This window comes from Carassius carassius, chromosome 7, assembly GCF_963082965.1.
Source record: "Carassius carassius chromosome 7, fCarCar2.1, whole genome shotgun sequence".
Lineage (NCBI taxonomy): Eukaryota > Metazoa > Chordata > Actinopteri > Cypriniformes > Cyprinidae > Carassius > Carassius carassius.
Genome location: NC_081761.1, coordinates 484102 through 505102, shown reverse-complemented (window position 1 = coordinate 505102; position 21001 = coordinate 484102). Strand labels below are relative to the sequence as shown.

At 39.0% G+C, this 21001-nt stretch overlaps 2 protein-coding genes across 2 annotated transcripts in view; one reads left to right on the top strand and one right to left on the bottom strand.

Moving 5' to 3' along the window:
- Window positions 1-21001, bottom strand: part of LOC132143319 (rhodopsin kinase GRK1-like) — a 50295-nt gene that overhangs the window by 5524 nt on the left and 23770 nt on the right. The gene's annotated exons all lie outside the window — the stretch shown is intronic.
- Window positions 440-19931, top strand: LOC132143315 (growth arrest-specific protein 6-like). Its single transcript, XM_059553433.1, has 15 exons — window positions 440-592; window positions 679-839; window positions 4317-4341; window positions 4499-4561; window positions 4959-5081; window positions 9015-9134; window positions 10922-11047; window positions 12208-12329; window positions 13230-13348; window positions 14356-14545; window positions 15489-15653; window positions 16432-16600; window positions 18775-18917; window positions 18999-19206; window positions 19439-19931. The coding sequence occupies exons 1-15, from the start codon at window positions 532-534 to the stop codon at window positions 19588-19590; spliced, it is 1947 nt and encodes a 648-aa protein (XP_059409416.1). The 5' UTR covers window positions 440-531; the 3' UTR covers window positions 19591-19931.

The following is a 21001-nucleotide window of genomic DNA, read 5'->3' as shown; positions in this document are numbered from 1 at the left end:
AATGAGTTGTTCCAATTTAGCAGACTTTAAGTTTAGCAAGCCTACTAAAAGTACAGTTGCAGGGCATTTTATTCAGTATATGCATTTGTAGTATACTTAACATGAAATAATTGTATTTCAGAAACATTTAAGTATTTTTGGGTAGTGCCCATCATTGTATGAGGTGGAGCAGCCTGAACATTCTGCTGAGCTTCTCCTTTTGTGCTGCACTGAAATAGAAAGTCGCACAGGCTCTGAAGGACACGACGAGGGCAAGTGAATAACATTAGTGTTAGTTTTCGGGCGATCTGTCGCTTTAAAGGGATCTTTCCCAGCGATGGTGTACAATGTACTGCAGTGATCTGCTATTGCGGAGGAGAATTCTGCATAGGGAACTCCCTGCACCGCAACTTTCACCAATAAACCGACGAATCTGCCGCTCACGATCAGAGAGAGAGAGAGAGTGAGAGAGGCTTGAATGCGCTGCTCTGAATGTGGCGGATCAGTGCAGGATTCTGATCCAGAACGAGCGAAAGTTTGACGCAGAACATCATGCGAGAGTTAGTGTGGATCTGCTGCTTCGTGCTGCTGTGTGTCGGCTGCTCCTCACAGCGTAAGTACGCCAAGCGAGCCCTTACACCCTGCACTGACCACTAACTAGTGCGATCAGCAGAAGTTGAGAGTTTCTGCTGTTTTCAGTGTCCGTGTCTCCGAAGGAGGCGAGCGAGTTTCTCCGCAGACACCGGAGAGCGAACCAGGTGTTCGAGGAGACCAAGCAGGGTCATCTGGAGAGGGAGTGTGTGGAGGAGAAGTGCACTAAAGAGGAGGCGAGAGAAGTGTTTGAGAATGACCCTGAGACGGTAAGAGTAATGCTGACTAACTAGTATGCGCTAGTGCCCTGGATGCTCTGGATAGCTCATCAATCTGTAATGATTCTGTGCCGCTCCCTTGTTAGTGTGCACTCAGTGATCCTCACAAACTAACCAGCTCTACCGCGATTAATCGGTTCAGTCGATGCATTCGACTCAAGCTTATTTTTGATGTGATCTTTTCATCTTCATCGTCATCTTCTGTAATAATAATAGTGCCAATCCCTAGTTAGTGTGCATTTGATGACGCTCACTAACTAACTAGCTCTACCGCGATTAATTGATTTAGTCGATACATTCGACTCAAGTTTATTTTTGATGTGATCTTTCATCCTCCTCATCCTCTTCTGTAATGATAGTGTTGACTCGATGATGCTCCCTAACTAACTAAAAACGAATTGGCCATTGTACCCTGCTGCTGCGATTAATCGGTTTAGTTCATGCATTCAGCTTATTTTTTATGTGGTCTTTCATCCTCATCATCGTCTTCTGTAATGATCGCGTTATTCCCTAGTTAGTGTGCTCTAGTCAATGCTGACTAACTAACTAAACCCTGCTGCGATTAATCGGTTTAGTACCTGTTCTGCATTCTAGCTGATGTTTGATGTGATCTTCTATTCTCATAGTAATGGTGCCGCTTCCTGGGTAGTATGCACTTGGAGGTGCTCACTAACTCTTTAATTAGCTAGCGTGCTGCTGCCACGATTAATTGGCTTAATTCCAACTGATGTTTGATTATCAAGGGTGCTTCTGCATCGATAGATCATTTTAGTCAATGCTCTGGATTCCAGCTTTTGTTTGATGTACTCCTTCATGATGATTCTGTGCTGCTCCTTAGTGTACACTATATACTCCCTAGTAGGGCTGCAGTTGTCCATCTGACCGGGAGACTGTCCAATTTATAAGGTGTAAACTCAATAGAACTCCTAAATAACTGACAGACTGATTGTCTTACAGACTGACAGTTGTTCTAGCTGTTCTGAGTCCTTGACTGTTTGCACCAAACTACATAGGCTACTGAGTTGTAAGTTTGTAACAAAAACATGATACAAATGTGAAATATTAGTTCTTTCCATCAGAGCATCCTGCACTGATGCTCTTATTACTGTCACATATTCAGGAACACAGCAGGAATATGATTCCTCAAACACAGACTGTTCTCCACTGGGAGCTCATATGCAAATGAGCCGCTCTTTGTGTCTTCTGATTGGTCCCTGAGGGGCGTGTCACTGCTGTGACTGACAGCTGAGTCTGGAATGTGTTTTTGATACAGAATGAATTCCAGTGTGGCGGCGCATGTCTGACGCGTCGTTCCCTGCAAGCATCTCATGAATGTGCTGTTTAGATTTAATCCTGTTTGGATTGGGAATGTTTGGGAAACATGAAAGATTATGACGCCCTGATACTCTATTATTAGCTGGAGTCCACTTTAGTTGCGGAGTACAGACACATGCCTGCACTGCAAAAATTATTTTCTTCCTTTGTATTTTTGTCTTGTTTCTTGTATAAATATCTAGAAATTCTGGAATTAAGATGCATTTACTTAATGAGTAAAATTACTTATATTTTATCTTGTTTTCTAAAAAAAAAAAGTTTTTAGTTTTTGCTTAAAACAAGTAAAAATATCTGAAGGCAGGGTAAGAAAAATAATCTTGTTTACAAATATATTTGCATATTTATGTACTTTGGTATACTAATGTGGTATAATTAAAGAACAACTAATTATGTGCTGGATGCACTCTAATTATGCTCAAGTCCAAGTGGAAGTGGATTTGATCGTGTTAAAGTCCAACAATTGTAAGTATTCTTCAGGTACATTTTAAATATCTTGCATTTAAAGACTGATATTATTTAAAATCATACAGTCCTCATCAAGAGTGACATAAAAACACATTTTCGGCTTAATATTAAGAAGTGTGCATTGTGCACAAGTGGTACTCCAAATAAAGTTGAATTACTATTTTTATATCGTTAAGTCTTGAGCGATATGTCAGTAAATATGTTAATAGATTTGAACTATACTTAGTATGAAATAAATGTATTTATTATTTATTAGGGTCGGTCTACTGAGAGTAAAGTCTTGCGTGTCAGAGATGCTGTATTTTCACGCTGCATGCATTATTCATTGCATCCACATTGCACAAGGTGCAAACAACCTTACGCCTGTTTCACACATACTCCGTCTGCAGTGCGTATGTATGCGTTTCGTATTTTTTTACACACCCATGTTAACAGACTCCAGCGTTCACGTGGTTGCGGTCCGTCAGTGCGTTCCAGGTGATCGATCGTTCACGTACCGAGTAGCGTACTGCAGACGCATCATGTGTGAAAGCACAATGAGTATGAGTCTGTGCTGCTTCTGCACGCAGGGCCGTAGCGGGGGTCAGCGGGGCCCCAGTGAAGGTTGTACCAGTGGGCCCTGTTTGAAATAGTTTAATTTGTATGTTCGTTCGTTTTTATTTATTTGTGCTATTTACACAATGTTTAAGTTTTTTTTTCAAGTTTGTAGGTGTCAAGTTACACTGTGGTTCACTGTATGAAGATTCTTTGGGTATAATATGTCACAGTTCACTTAATTTTGCTATACTCACTTACATAAATGTATTATAGTGTCCTGTACCTACTAGTCAAATATATAAAAAATTATATCTGGTGTCTGAATAATTTTTGGTTTGACTGTGCATTAACTCTTGTTAAAACTACAAAGTAATTCAGTCAAGAGCAGTGAGTGATTTTCTTTCATTTGCTTGGATTAACATTACAGCAGCCAGTAGCTAAATTAGGCGCGGTCACTTTAAGAGACGATGAACACATCCAATATAACACATCCCATTTTTTTCCTCAACTGTTTAATTTTACTTAAGAAATATCTGACAGTTTTTTCGAGCATACTTTTCTAAGGCGGGTATTTTGACATATTTTGTAAGTATTTGTCGGCACAAAAGCAAAAAGAAGCAGATTCGGTGTTCAAGTGTTTTGAGATGCGTCTCTGCGTGAGCCCTGAACACCAGAACACCGCGGTGCTCTTTTTGTTTATTCAAACTGCGATTTGTTTTTGTTCGTTCAAGTGCAGGAGTGACTTCGAGGAGAACTTCGCAGAAGAGAGCTCGGTTCAGTGTCGCTGTCCGTGATGCGCGGCTCTCTCTCTGCGTGCGCACCGTGTTAGCACGTCACGTTCGATTTGGTAATTTCACAGTAGGTTTAAAGACTCGTTCTCGCCCCCTACAGATTCGGCTAGGTATACATCCGCGCTAAAATATCAAGGTGAATTACATCATAGCTTGCTTAGTATAGACCCAGCTCTCAGCCCAACTTTGAGAATAGATTAACGCCGATATTATTTTTTATCGGCCGATAAGAGTCTCACGTTAACGCAGCACATTAACGCCGATAACGGCCCACCACTATTATATATATATATATATATATATATAGTAGTTTCTCATCATGGCTTCTTGTCTTTTGTAGGAATACTTTTACCCGAAGTATCAGGGTGAGTCTGCACTCTTTCTGTGTGTTGTAATTGTTTTCTAAAGAAGGTTGGAATGATTTCATATATACAGTTTATATATATATATATATTGAGCTGATGGTTTGCTGAATCACCTGCTGATGCTGATGGAGATGTTTGATTCTCTTTAATGCTCCAGCTTGTATGAAGAAGTTTGGAGACTCTGAGAAGAAGAAACAGGATCTGATCACCTGTGTCCACAGTGAGTGACCCACACTCCCAAAGACTCCCAAAAAGAAGAACAAAATAATGCACTGTTTTAATGCTTGTCTATAGTGTGAAAGATTCATTTATTATAAAGAACCACAAATGTCCCCAGAATGTCCCGATTTTCAACTGATGTCATCTAGACCATGTGGGATGTTAAAGTAACACTTTACAATAAGATCTTATTGTGTAACGTTAGTTAATGCATGAACTAGCATTCACAAAAGATGAGCAAGGCAAAGCAATTAATACCATAAAGCACAATTAAAAACAGGGTCACTTATTAATTTATAAAAATACAACTGTTCATTGTTATTTCATGTCAGATCCATTAAATAATATAAACCGATACATCTTTTCATTTTTATAATCTCTCTCTCTCTGTCCCACAGATATTCCAGACCAATGTTCTCCGAACCCCTGCAATCCTCACGGGACGGTGCGCTGTGAGGACAAAAAGGGCGAATTCCAGTGTCATTGTTTCACAGGATGGAGCGGTGTCAGGTGTGAGAAAGGTACAAACACACATCAGCTGTTCACACACTCGCATTCAGGTTAAAGATGCTGCTGAATATTATTCTCTGGATCATTTATTCAAAAACAATCAAAATGCAGTTCCCACAGACAGTATCTTAGCCATCGACTGTAAAAATGTGCATGTGTCTACAGTTCCTTCCATTATAGAAAAGTGAAGCCAAAACATCCCAGTAGAACTGCTGTCATCTTCACACAGTGATGTCATTCAGAGCCAGAGTCTGAGCAGTAGTGATTCATTTGATGCACGAGTCTGCGCAGTAGTGATTCATCTGGAGCACGAGTTTGCGCAGTAGTGATTCATCTGGAGCACGAGTCTGCGCAGTAGTGATTCATCTGGAGCACGAGTCTGCGCAGTAGTGATTCATCTGGAGCACGAGTCTGCGCAGTAGTGATTCATCTGGAGCACGAGTCTGCGCAGTAGTGATTCATCTGGAGCACGAGTCTGCGCAGTAGTGATTCATCTGGAGCACGAGTCTGTGCAGTAGTGATTCATCTGGAGCACGAGTCTGCGCAGTAGTGATTCATCTGGAGCACGAGTCTGCGCAGTAGTGATTCATCTGGAGCACGAGTCTGCGCAGTAGTGATTCATTCGAGCACGATTCTGTGCAGTAGTGATTCATCTGGAGCACGAGTCTGCGCAGTAGTGATTCATCTGGAGCACGAGTCTGCGCAGTAGTGATTCATCTGGAGAACGAGTCTGCGCAGTAGTGATTCATCTGGAGCACGAGTCTGCGCAGTAGTGATTCATCTGGAGCACGAGTCTGCGCAGTAGTGATTCATCTGGAGCACGAGTCTGTGCAGTAGTGATTCATTTGAAGCACGAGTCTGCGCAGTAGTGATTCATCTGGAGCACGAGTCTGTGCAGTAATGATTCATTCGGAGGATGAGTCTGCGGAGTAATGATTAATTCAGTGCACGAGTCTGCACAGTAGTAATTTATTCGAGCATGATTCTGTGCAGTAGTGATTCATTTGGAGCACGAGTCTGCGCAGTAATGATTCATTCGGAGAATGAGTCTGCGGAGTAATGATTAATTCAGTGCACGAGTCTGCGCAGTAGTGATTCATTCAAGCACGATTCTGTGCAGTAGTGATTCATTTGGAGCACGAGTCTGCGGAGTAGTGATTCATTCGAGCACGATTCTGTGCAGTAGTGATTCATTTGGAGCACGAGTCTGCGGAGTAGTGATTCATTCGAGCACGATTCTGTGCAGTAGTGATTCATTTGGAGCACGAGTCTGCAGAGTAATGATTAATTCAGTGCACGAGTCTGCGCAATAGTGATTCATTTGGAGCACGAGTCTGCGCAGTAGTGATTCATTCAAGCACGATTCTGTGCAGTAGTGATTCATTTGGAGCACGAGTCTGCGCAGTAATGATTCATTCGGAGGATGAGTCTGCGGAGTAATGATTAATTCAGTGCACGAGTCTGCGGAGTAGTGATTCATTTGGAGCACGAGTCTGCGCAGTAGTGATTCATTCGAGCACGATTCTGTGCAGTAGTGATTCATTTGGAGCACGAGTCTGCGCAGTAGTGATTCATTCGAGCACGATTCTGTGCAGTAGTGATTCATTTGAAGCACGAGTCTGCGCAGTAGTGATTCATCTGGAGCACGAGTCTGTGCAGTAATGATTCATTCGGAGGATGAGTCTGCGGAGTAATGATTAATTCAGTGCACGAGTCTGCACAGTAGTAATTTATTCGAGCATGATTCTGTGCAGTAGTGATTCATTTGGAGCACGAGTCTGCGCAGTAATGATTCATTCGGAGAATGAGTCTGCGGAGTAATGATTAATTCAGTGCACGAGTCTGCGCAGTAGTGATTCATTCGAGCACGATTCTGTGCAGTAGTGATTCATTTGGAGCACAAGTCTGCGGAGTAGTGATTCATTCGAGCACGATTCTGTGCAGTAGTGATTCATTTGGAGCACGAGTCTGCAGAGTAATGATTAATTCAGTGCACGAGTCTGCGCAATAGTGATTCATTTGGAGCACGAGTCTGCGCAGTAGTGATTCATTCAAGCACGATTCTGTGCAGTAGTGATTCATTTGGAGCACGAGTCTGCGCAGTAATGATTCATTCGGAGGATGAGTCTGCGGAGTAATGATTAATTCAGTGCACGAGTCTGCGGAGTAGTGATTCATTTGGAGCACGAGTCTGCGCAGTAGTGATTCATTCGAGCACGATTCTGTGCAGTAGTGATTCATTTGGAGCATGAGTCTGCGCAGTAGTGATTCATTCGGAGCATGAGTCAGCAGAGAAATTATTCATTTGGAGCATGAGTCTGCACAGTAATAATTCATTTGAATCAGTTGGAACACCGTAGCAACCACATAGCTACTGATTTGGCAATCTCGGCCTTGGCAAACAGTCAGAAAACCCAGCAACATGTTAACAACCATTCAGAACACCTTCAGCAACTGCTAAGGTGTGTATTAACCAAAAAATATGCCTTGTAACAACACCTGTTGTTTTTAATTGGTTGTTAGAATAATCACCCAGATCTATGGAATTACATTTGGTTCAATAATAATGAACGAAACTTTATAAAACTGAACGTAACTTTTTCAGAAACTATCAAAAATATGCCATTACAAAAGAAGAAAAACACAATGAAAATGTCGCACAAATGACGCAACTCAGTCGCACAAATTTAACAGGCTCTTCAAATATACTTCATTCTTTGTTAATTTTTTCAAAGATTCGTTTTCGCTACATATTTCTCTTATTCGCAGTTTTTCGTTTGGTGTTTGGACACAAACCTCTCGTGGGGGCGGGCTTAATAGTGGTCTACTCTGATTGGATAGTGAGCTTTTGATGGACAGGTGCTCTCTGGCCGAGAAGTACAGACGTCACTCAGTGGCGCACATATTGGAAAGCTCTCGCGCTGATTAAATCTGGTCTCTACTGCAAAAAATTATTTTTCACAGACAAAGTGAATTTCCTTTAAGCTCATACACAGGTTCTACCTTGTAAAGAAGTTTATACAAAGATTTAAATCTGACATTGATCATACATGCTCTTTTTATTCTGAAGTTCTGAAGAAACTGTACACTTTATTTTGGTCATGTCACTACACTCAGAAACTTTGGGATGATATTGGTGTGTTGGTCAAGTGTAAGATTTTGCCAGGCTTCTCAGTACATATGAAAAACATTATATTATCACAAACAAAAATATCAGTTTTGTTATTAATTTAAGTTTTTCCTAAACAAATTTCACATTCACAAATGCAAATTCTCCAACTGTAAACCTGTCTTCTCTGTTTTCCTAAAAGAAATGGAAACCTATTTGAATGTAATCTCAGTATCTACTCATAAGGAAGCTGTTAGAATTTGCCCGGCTTTAATCTCCTTGTGTAATTTTGTTAAGATTTTGGCCTCTTTTCTTTAGTTTTTGTGGTGGATATTCTCTGCATTAATAAAAAAAGAAAAAGAAAAAAAATAGCGGTGATTTGTATGCAATACGTCGTGCCTTGTATTACTAAATATGTAAATAATATGTGACCTTCGATCGTCTCAGTCTGTAAAGATGAGCTCTTGTGCTTCAAGGCAGCTTGAAGTAAGCTGAGTGACATTTGTTTCGTTTTCATTGTGTTTTTCTTCTTTTGTAATGGCATATTTTTGATAGTTTCTGAAAAAGTTACGTTCAGTTTTATAAAGTTTCGTTCATTATTATTGAACCAAATGTAATTCCATACAGAACAGTCTAGTAACTGCTTAGCAACAGTCAGAACACTGTTCAGGGGATGTGTGACTCACAGCAGAGTGTCCGTCACGTCTCTGATGATTCACCTTCAGTGGAAAGTGTGAGTGACTTTCTGACTCCGCCCACCGGGGGCCACTCCAGCCAATGCCGAGTCCCGAGCTGCTCCTGATTGGCTAACGGCGTGTGTGTTTGTGATTTGCAGATGTGGATGAGTGCAGCAGAGCGAACGGTGGATGTGTGCACCTCTGTAACAACACCATGGGCAGTTACCACTGCTCCTGTCGTCATGGATACAAGCTCTTCGGTCACCACATGTGTCTGGGTATTTAAATCTCATTTTTATTTTAAGGCTTATTAAATTTATACATTTTTATTATTTTTGTATTTAATAAAATCAACAATATTTTAGTACAGGGGTATACTGTGTACTTTGAATGCAGCATTTGCAGTTTTTGATAAAAAATTTTTTTTTAATATCTAATACCTTTAATATCTAAACTTAATAAAACTATTATTTTAACCCAATTTCTTTTTTATATTTTTATTTATTTAGCATAACGTTTTTGTGTTTTTTTTACATTTTTACCCTTTTTATTATTTTTTACCTACTTTTTGTAAACCTTTGATTCTCAAAAGTTTGGTTTGATTTCCAGGAACTGCATACAGTGAGAGTCTTTTCAAATAATAATAATAATTTAAAAAAAGTAAAAAAAATTATATATATATATATATATATATATATATATATATATATATATATATATATTCAGTACAGACCAAAAGTTTGGAAACATTACTATTTTTAATGTTTTTGAAAGAAGTTTCTTCTGCTCATCAAACCTGCATTTATTTGATCAAAAATACAGAAAAACAGTAATATTGTGAAATATTATTACAACTTAAAATGATAGTTTTCTATTTGAATATACTTAAAAAATAATAATGTATTCCTGTGATGCAAAGCTGAATTTTCAGCATCATTCCTCCAGCTTCAGTGTCACATGTAACATCAGTCGATCACATGATCATTTAGAAATCATTCTAATATTCTGATTTATTATGAGTGTTGGAAACAGTTCTGCTGTCTCATATATTTGATCAATAAAAGGTTCAAAAGAACTGCATTTATTCAAAATAAAATAAACATTCTAATAATATATTTTCTTTACTATCACTTTTTATCAATTTAACACATCCTTGCTGAATAAAAGTATTGATTTTATTTAAAAAGAAGAAAGAAGAAAAAAAATGACTGACCCCAAATGACTGACCAGTAGTGTATATTGTTATTACAAAATATTTATATTTTAAAAACATAGCTCCTTTTATTACTTTTTATTCATCAAAGTATCCTAAAAAAGTATCACATGTTCTGAACAAATATTAAGCAGCAGAACTGTTTCCAACTTTGATAATGAATCATCATATTAGAATGATTTCTAAAGGATCATGTGATAATGATCCTAAAAATTCAGCTTTGCATCACAGAAATAAATGATCATTTAAAGTATAATACATTTGAAAACAATTATTTTAAATTGTAATAATATATCACAATATTACATTTTTTTCTGTATTTTTGATCAAATAAATGCAGGTTTGATGAGCAGAAGAAACTTCTTTCAAAAACATTAAAAATAGTAATGTTTCCAAACTTTTGGTCTGTACTCTATATATATATATGTATGTATTATTTTAATCTAGTTACTTTTTCATATTTACATTTTTAATTGAATTAGCTTAATCTTATTTGTTTTACAATTTATTTATTATAATGCCATTTTTATATTTCTGTTGTTTTTTTACCTGCTTTTTCTAAACCTCTGCAATACAGCAAAGTGCGCAAACAAAACTGAGAATAACTGATGATGTAGATCAGTGAAATCCTGTCGTTCATGTGTTTCACTGGGGTCTGGATCTCTCTGCCACATGCTGCAATATAATAGATAAGAATAATGTTCTTGTTAATAATGTGACAGTTTATTCACTTCTGCGAATGCTTTCTCCTCCAGAATGAAAACACAGATCATCTTTAGCAGCTGTGCGTCTGACTTGTGTATCAGTGATCTCAGGGGTTCATCAGGCAGATGTTTCCTGGTTTCTCTGCAGATGTGGACGAGTGTGTGGAGACTCCAGACGTCTGCGGATCTGCGCGCTGCTCAAACCTCGACGGGAGCTTTGACTGCTTGTGTGAGGACGGCTCCGTCTATGACAACATCAGCAAGAGCTGTGTAGGTGAGTTTACAGCTAGCACACACACTGCTGACCCAAACATTACTACACTAGTATTATCAGCAGGTATTTCTGTCTACGAACAGATTATTTGGTTGCATGTAAACACACCCAATCAGTGTTATTTTAGTATTATAAAAACTATACTATTATAGTTTTTATTAATTTTTTAAATTGTAGTTTAAGGTTTAGTAATTTTGTTGAGTGTCTTTTGCAATTTTCATTGTTTATTTTTCTTTTTTATAAATCTTTCCATAAGTATTAAATCAATAAATATTTTAAAAAATAACTGACATTTTTTCTTTATTTCAGTTAACAATTATTTTTTTCTGGCTTTGATTTTAGTTTTCATTTCATTTACATTTTCATTTTAGTTTAAAGTTTAGTAATACTGTTTTTTGTCATTTTAAACGAAAATTAGAAGTTGCCTTGGAAAATTGCTGAAATATTTTTTTTTTCTTATTTCAGTAAATTTTCTTATGTTTATATTTTTATTTTAAGTTTATTTTTAAAAAAAAATTCAGTTATGGTTATTCTAGTACATCATGCTAAACTAAATAATTAAAAAAATAGAAAATAGCTGAAATAAAATCATTTGTAATATTTTTTTATTTTAGTTAACATTTATTTTATTCTAATAAGGCGTTTATTTCCTTCTGGTTTTAGTTGCAGCTCTGAATGTGGTCTGAAGGAACTGATTCTTTCTTCATAATGTCTCAGCACAGGACGTTTCCATCTCATTACATGATCTTCTTTTGGGAAAATGACTTTTTTGTGGCTTTTCACCCAGTCGTTAATGTTGAGAGGAAACTTCTTATATAACTCCTCAATAGATCCACTTTAGTCAACATAGCAACATAATATTACGCTCCATAATATTTCTATGAATGAATCTCTGACAGAGAGTATCAGCCAATCACTGTGTGCATAGTTAATAAGCACTCTGACGTCATCCATAGCTAACAAGTTTAGCCCCGCCCCCTTACTCTGAGCTTGAGACTTCTCTATGTTCTTTAGTAAAAGTTTCTCTCAGCAGCTTTGTGAACAGGTTTTAAGAGAAACCTCTTAGAGGTGAGTTCAAATGTTTTGTGAATATGAGTCCTGATGTGGATGAATGTGAGTATTGTGTGTGTTTGAGCTCATGCTCCTGTTGTTCCGGTCAGACGTGGACGAGTGTGTGACGCACGTGTGTGAAGAGGAGTGTGTGAACACACCAGGAAGTTTCCGCTGCTACTGTGACGGACGGCAGGGGAAGAGACTGGGACAAGACTTCAGGAGCTGTGAGGTGATCACACACACACACACACACACACACACACACACACATAGTCAGTCACTCACTCACACATCCTCACACTTACACACACACACACACACACACACACACATAGTCAGTCACTCACTCACACACACACTCACACATCCCCACACTTACACACACACACAGAAACACACACACACACACACACACACAGACACACACACACACACACACACACACATATACACACACAGACACACACACACCAGTGGTGTGCGTTGATGTTCTGAAATGAGGCAAAATTCTCAAAGGGGATTATTACTTCATTCTTCCACCAAACAATGAAGTTCATCAGAATCAGTTGTGGTTGCTACAAACTGGTTGCCGAGCAACACACAAATGTAAAAAAGGTGTGTGTTACATTGTAGAGTAATTCAAAACAGCTTCGGACACAGCTCAGCCAATCAGAATCAAGAAGCAGAAGTATCCATTTTATAATAATCCTATTATCTTGATTATTGTATTTTATAATCGTTAGTGGACAAAATCAATATTGTATTAATTGCAGAGCACTAGTATGCATCGGTATGTATAGATTCCCTATTCGACCGCTCCAGATACATTGACACTTCCAGAACGGTCAACTTGATGTCATTCACCGTAATAATCAATGAATATTCAAAGATACAGTATACAAGAGTATAACTTGTTGTTAAGGTGCACACAGTCATCTTACGCTTGAGGGTTCGCAAAATTTTCCAAAAACGGTGGATGGCTTACGTATCGCGGCATATAGAAATAGTTCCTAATGAGGCATCTACATTTATATATCTATGCCTAGTGTTTACCATGTCATTGTATGATGTTTTATTATTTTAATTGGTGTTTTATTATTTGGATTTGACCATTTCTGTGTGTCTGAAGCCCATTGAGCTTCAGCGATCGCTGGACATGAGGAAAAACTCCCGCTCGCTGTACCTCGGACGCATGTTCAGCGGGATTCCCGTGGTCCGACTGCGCTTCCGCCGCAGGGTTCTGACCAGGTGAGCACGCCTGCACTGTTACATCTTGATGGTTTTATTTTATTTATAGAGCACAACAGCCAAAGTTTGACCAAAGTACTGTACAATAGAAACAGCTAATAAATAAGACCAATATCTCAGAAAGGAAAAAGACAAAAGTTTACATCCCCCTTTCAGAATCTGCTAAATTTAGCTTATTTTACCAAAATAAGAGTGATGATGGGAAATGCATGTTATTGTTTCTTTAGTACTGACCTGAAGAAGATATTTCACATAAAAGATGTTTAGAAAATAGTAGTTGAATTTATAAAAATGACCCCGTTCAAAAGTATTCATCCCCTTGACTCTTAACACTGTGTTGTGAGCTGAATGATCCACAGCTGTGTGTTTGTGTTCAGTGATAGTTGTTCCTTGTTTGTCCTGAACAGTTCAGCTGTCTGCTGTTCTTCAGTAAAATCCTTTAGCTCCCAATCGTTCTTTGGTTTTGCAGCATTTAGGGTTAGATCTATTACAGAAGGTTCAAACCCTCGCTGATGCTCCAGAAGATAAAACCATGCAGAGTAAATTTAACTTATTTTGTCTTCTGGGAAACATGTAAGTATCTTCTGTAGCCTCTGAAGGGCAGTACTAAATGAAAAAAAATATGATATTTAGGCAAAATAAGAATAATGTACACATCTCCATTCTGTTCAAAAGTTTTCACGCCCGGCCAGAACCAGGTCATTTTTATAAATTCAACTACTATTTTCTAAACATCTTTTATGTGAAATATCTTTTTCAGGTCAGTACTAAAGAAACAATACCATGCATGTCTATCATCCCTCTTATTTTAGTCAAATAACTAACATTTTGCAGATTCTGAGTTTTTTGACATCAACTGTAATTAAATAAGCAAATAAAACGAATATCACATGAAAGCACGAAAGCCACTTTATTAGATCAATCTGTTGAACCAAAAGCTAACTCTAATAAATACATTAGAGTTACTGTGAGGTCTCGTTTGATGCTGACTTCCTGTTTTCTCTCAGATTCACAGCAGAGTTTGACCTCAGGACCTACGACCCTGAGGGCGTGATCTTCTTCGCCGGTGGCCACTTGAACAGCTCCTGGATTGTTCTGGTGATGCATCATGGGAAGCTGGAGCTGCAGCTGAAGTACGGAGCTGTGAGTCGAGTGACCAGCAGTGGATCGCAGGTCAATGACGGCCAGTGGCATAAGGTCAGAGGTCACTGCAGGGGTCACGCTAATAACAGACTAATAACATTGAGCCATTCATATATGACACATTGAGCTCATGGGAGATGCAGGTTCGAGTTTGGCTTAAAACATTTCACAATCCTGGGCCATGTTCATGAAACAGCTTAGTGCTAAGAGTTGCTCCTAGAAACAAAATTCTAAGAAAATGCTTAGAAATGTGGGGGATTCCCCATTAAAGTAAAGATCCTAGTAAAGAAAAAATGTCATTCAGAAACCATCTTAACCCTTAAAAGAGCTCTTAAGGTCCAAAATTGTTATAAGTACTGATGAGGACTTTCTTTAAGAGTCATTTACAATTATTTTTGTTGAGAAATACCATGTTCTCTTCATTGTCTGTGTGAATTGCATTTAGTTTTTTTAATAAATGAATAAATTAAGGCATAAAAAAAGCATCAGGTCATCAAACCTTAAAATATATTTATGACTTCTTGAGTGTTTCTGCATGTTTTAAAAAGTCTTAACTTGCCCTTCCATGAACGGAGGCTTTAAGATGGTCTTAAATTGAAGAAGACAGTCTAAAGGTTTTATGAGGATTGATTTAATTTAAATGATTTAAAAAGTAGTGTAGATCATAGCAACACTTTAACATCTAAAAATACAACTCATCGTGTGCGTCATGTCATTAGACATTTGTTCAGAAAACAAGTTAATGTACAATTCCCTTCGATTTATTCCTTTAATGTAAAAAATGTAAAAAGAAAATCTAAACACAATTCTTATTTATTTTTCGATTTACACATCAGTGACTGGTAAAACCGAATCAGTCTGAATAATGACTCTGTTGTCTTCTGTAGAGCTGAAATTCAATTAATTTCATAATTGATGAATTTTATTTCCTGTTCGTTTCTGTAAAGCTGCTCTATTTGTATTGTATAAAGCGCTGTCTCCTGATTGGTCTGCTCAGATCTCGGTGGAGGAGCAGGGGCGGAGCCTCGTCATCAAGATTGACAGGGAGGCGGTGATGAAGATCGCAGTGAACGGAGATCTGTTCACGCTGAATAAAGGCATGCATGAGCTCAACCTGACGGTGGGCGGCGTTCCCTTCAGAGATGATGGGCTGGTCAGCAGGGTGAGCTTCAGTCATTATCTGACGAAAAAAAGAAATGAATTAACTCTTTCCCCACCAGACACAGAATTATTCTGTGTTGCCGCTGTTATACACTTGGGGGCGCTTTTGCGCATCTCCTGAATCAAAATTGCTGATAAAAAAAGAATGCTTGAAGCTAGAATAAATCCATCCATCCAGGATGTTCGTGTCTTTCTTTTTTCAGTCGAAATGAACTTGTGTTTTCTGAGGAAAGCATTCCAGGATTTTTCTCCATATAGTGGACTTCAGTGGGGATCAATGGGTTGAAGGTTAAAAATGTTTCAGTGCAGCTTCAAAGGGATCTACAGCTTTGAAATCACAAAATAAATTACATTTAAAAAATATATTCTATTAGAAACAGTTATTTTAAATAGTAAAAATATTTGACAATATTACTGCTTTTGCTGTATTTTGGATCAAATAAATGCAGGCTCGGTGAGCAGAAGAGACTTTTTTTAAAAACATTAAAACTCTTACTGTTTGACTGGTAGTGTATGTAAACTTATAGTTAAAGAAATGAATATTAATAAGGTGAGTGTGAGGTGTTTATTTGACAGTTTTTTCTTGTTTGTATGAAGGCTAAATACAAATAAAAGGTGAAGATTCATTTTCTAGTACCATCCCCCCCCCCCCCCCCCCCCCCTAAAATATTCTATAGTTTTTATAGTAGGAGGATTCATTATAAAAAAAAATTGTGTTTATATTGATATCGGAATAATATTGTATAGACCGAAATTTTGGCCATATCATTCAACCCTAGGTTAACCCTCGCCTGGACGGCTGTATGAAGGACTGGTACTGGTTGACCGGTGAGGACACGTCCATTCAGGACACCGTCCAGCACAACGAGCGCATGCAGTGCTACACCGTCGAAGACCACAGTGCCTTCTACCCCGGACACGGATTCGCCTTCTTCAACCACAGCCACGGTGTGCCACCTGACGTCACACGTCACACGTCACACGTCCACGTCCACGTCACACTTCACACGTCACACGTCACACGTCACACGTCACACTTCACACTTCACACGCCACACGTCACACTTCACACGTCCACGTCCACGTCACACTTCACACGTCACACGTCACACGTCACACTTCACACTTCACACGCCACACGTCACACTTCACACGTCACACTTCACACGCCACACGCCACACTTCACACGTCACACTTCACACGTCACATGCCACACTTCACACGTCACACTTCACACGCCACACTTCACACTTCACACGTCACACGCCACACGTCACACTTCACACGTCACACGCCACACTTCACACGCCACACTTCACACGCCACACTTCACACTTCACACGTCACACGCCACACTTCACACGTCACACTTCACACGTCACACGTCACACGCCACACACCACACGTCACACTTCACACGCCACACGTCACACGTCACACGCCACACGTCACACGCCACACGTCACACGTCACACTTCACACGCCAAACGTCACACTTCACACGCCACACGCCACACGTCACACGCCACACTTCACACGTCACACGTCACACGCCACACGTCACACTTCACACGTCACACGTCACACGCCACACGTCACACGCCACACGTCACACTTCACACGCCACACGCCACACGTCACACTTCACACGTCACACGTCACACGCCACACGTCACACGTCACACGTCACACTTCACACGCCACACGTCACACGCCACACGTCACACTTCACACGCCACACGCCACACTTCACACGCCACACGTCACACGTCACACGCCACACGTCACACTTCACACTTCACACGCCACACGTCACACGCCACACGTCACACGCCACACTTCACACTTCACACGCCACACTTCACACGCCACACGTCACACGCCACACGTCACACTTCACACGCCACACTTCACACGCCACACGTCACACGCCACACTTCACACTTCACACGCCACACTTCACACGTCACACGCCACACGCCACACGTCACACTTCACACGTCACACGTCACACGTCACACTTCACACGCCACACGTCACACTTCACACGCCACACGTCACACGCCACACGTCACACGTCCACGTCACACGTCACACGCCACGCCACACGTCACGCCACACGTCACACGTCCACGCCACATGTCACACGTCACACGCCACACGTCACACATGACCTGCAGCACAGAAACACTCAGCAGCACACGTGTGTTTGGAGCAATAGACATCAATGCCAAAAATCATTAGGATATTAATTAAAGATCATGTTCTGTGAAGATAATTTGTAAATTTCCTACCGTAAATATATCAAACCTTTATTTGTGATTAGTAATATGCATTGCTAAGAATTCATTTGAAAAACTTTAAAGATGATTTTCTCAATATTTAGATGTTTTTGCCCCCTCAGATTCCAGATTTTCAAATATTATCCTCCTAACAAACCATACAGCAATGGAAAGAATTTAAAAAATGTATTCAGCTTTAAGATGATGCATAAATCTCAGTTTCAGACAAATTGACCCTTATGACTGGTTTTGTGCTCCAAAGTCTAATTTATATACAAATACAGTATTTATTCATATTTTGCATTCTCTTTTATTTTTATATTTTCAGTTTTCATTTTAATTAATTAAAATTTTAGTGATTTCTATTCTATAATTTTTTTTTAAGTATTATTTATTAGTTAAATTTTTTCGTACTTCAACTTAAATATATTTCAGTTCCTTTCCAAGGCAGCATTTCAAGTTTAAAGTTTGTCATGTTTTATTTCAGCTTTATTTGAGTTAGCAAAAAATATATTTTAATAGTTTAGTTTTTCGTTAACAGTAACAACACTGGCATGTGTACATGTGGTTTTTTTTCGGGGGGGGGAATATGAAAAAAAAAGTATTATATTTTTTAATTACTTTTTAGTTTTTCATTTCAGTGATTTAGCTGTTTTGTGTGTTTTTTTTTAATATGCCTATTTAGTTCAAATTATTATTTCAGTTTAAGTAAATCAAGTTAAACTAAATGAAAATGGGAACTCAAATATTCATTAATATTTGATTTGCGTTAACGTTTGTTTTATTTGGAGTAGCAGTGGCTGTAGCTGGGTTAGCTGTAATAACTCTGTTTCCTGCAGGAGACGCTCAGACGCTCCGTGTTCATGTGACCCTGCGTCCTGCCTCGTCTGTAGGAGTCCTGTTTGCTCTGGTTCATCACGACAGAGTCCCGTTCTCCATCTCTCTGTCAGACTATCATCCAGGGACACTCGCCTGGTCCGAGGTGTGTGTGTGTGTGTGTACAGCACTGGTACTATCAGCAGCTAATGCAGTGGCATTCATTAAGGTCTCCTGATCTGTGCAGCACGTGCTGGTGTCGTTCGGTGACGTGGTGGTGGCCAGTGTCCCGGTGAACCTGTGTGATGCTCAGACACACACTGTGAACGTGACGGTGTTCGGGAACAGCTCTCTGCTGGAGGTGGATGGACGGCTGGCACAGATGGAGGTGATGGAGAACACACACGATCTGGATCTGACGTCTTCTTACAGCACTTTTATAGGAGGGATTCCAGGTACTGTCTCACAAATCAATGTCTTACATTGACAATACTCTGATGTTCAATATATATGTTTGCGAATGTTCACCAGTATGTTTTCTGAATGTAATAATAAACGTGTCCAGTTCTGACCTAGAATGACTTGTAGTGGGACGCGGCTTATTTTCTGGAAAACCCGACAGACTTGGAGTCAGATGATCTTGAAATGTGGCTCTCCGGAGGGTGCTGATGTTGTGTGTTTGTGCAGATGTTTCTCTGGTGTCCACTCCGGTGTCGGCCTTCTACACGGGCTGCATGGATGTGAGGGTCAACGGTCAGCTGCTGGACGTGGACGAGGCCCAACACAAGCACAACGACATCCGCTCTCACTCCTGCCCTCTGGTGGACACGCAGCAATAACTCATGCACATATAGCACAGAGCCATATCCATGTATTACTCCCATTAGACCAATCAAACACAAGCTACTGAGAGTGTGCTGTAAAATACTGTAACTGTACATATGCCACTGTAAAATGCTTTAGAGGAGGATGACTTAAAACACACAATTACCTTTAAAGGACTTCAGGCCTCGATGTAGGTGCTCAACTTCATCATCATCATCATCATTCAGTAGTTCGTTTTTTTTAGTCCCTCAGTTGAGTTCTTCCTTTTCATCTTGCTGAAGTTGTTTTGTATTTTGTTCATGTTTGCGAGACTGAAATGCTTGATGAAAACTAATAAAGGCGGATGGTGTTGTTATGATGATGATTTCTCTGTCCTTTAAAGTGTTCAGCGGCTCAGAAACCAAACCAACTGATGATGAGTGTCACGTTGCACTGGTGGTTTTGAGACACAATTGATTCACTAAAGTTCACTGGTTTAGCTTAATGTGTTTTTCATGCACTGATCAAATTTGAGATTTTGGTCTATTTGGCTGCCATATAATGTGTCTTCTTTCAGACTGGTGCAAAGAAAACATCCAAAATACACAAGTGCTTATTACACTTTTATCTATTTTTATCTGTATATTTAAATCCTTTTGAGTTTTTTTTTCTCACACCAAACATATTTCATGCAACATTTTGCTCCATTTTTGTCGACAGTATTTTCTGATTTATGGAGTAATAAAAAGAGCCGTGCAAAATCCTCTCTGGAAAAACCTTTAATATGGCAATAAAATCAAACAAGACTTTTGAATTTAGCTTTATCCAATGTTCCGGAACTGAACGCAAACGAGTGCTTATTTAAGTAGGTTATGCCACATTTGCATATTTTAAACAATATTAAGTGCAAACCTTTTCAGAACCACATGGATCTCTATCATTCATAGTTTTGCAGTTTAAAATAGAATTATTTCTATTTTGTGAAAATATTTTTTCAGGGTTTTATTGAAGGTAAAATTACTTTAAAATAATGAAATTAATTTTATCAGGAAACAGAAAACGCTGGACAATGAAAATACCAGAAACACAGTCACATGGGAATAGGGTTCATTCTTATTCAGAGATATTTCTAAATCTAGGATGTTTGTTCATTGTATTTTTAAGCAGTTTAAGCATACAATGCACTACAGAGCACATTAAAATGAATGTAGCAATAAAATATTAAACTGGCAAATAAAAAACTGATTCAGAGTTTAATTGAGAAGTTTCATGATTAGGCTGAAGTCTTTCTGTTATGCTTTTTAAAAAAGCCTTTAATGCAAACTAGTTACTTATGGAAATATTCAAAAGATTTTTCTGTGCATGAGCATGAAAGGGTTAAGAACATCTTTTTTTCATATGTTATATTGTTGCCTTGTTTAATACAACAAATAAAAAATTTCACTG

Coding starts and splice junctions, on each gene's coding strand:
- LOC132143315 (XM_059553433.1), top strand. CDS start 532: ATGCGAGAGTTAGTGTGGATCTGCTGCTTCGTGCTGCTGTGTGTCGGC. Junction 14,546..15,488: donor ATGACGGCCAGTGGCATAAG/GTCAGAGGTCAC, acceptor TGGTCTGCTCAG/ATCTCGGTGGAGGAGCAGGG. Junction 16,601..18,774: donor CTTCTTCAACCACAGCCACG/GTGTGCCACCTG, acceptor TGTTTCCTGCAG/GAGACGCTCAGACGCTCCGT.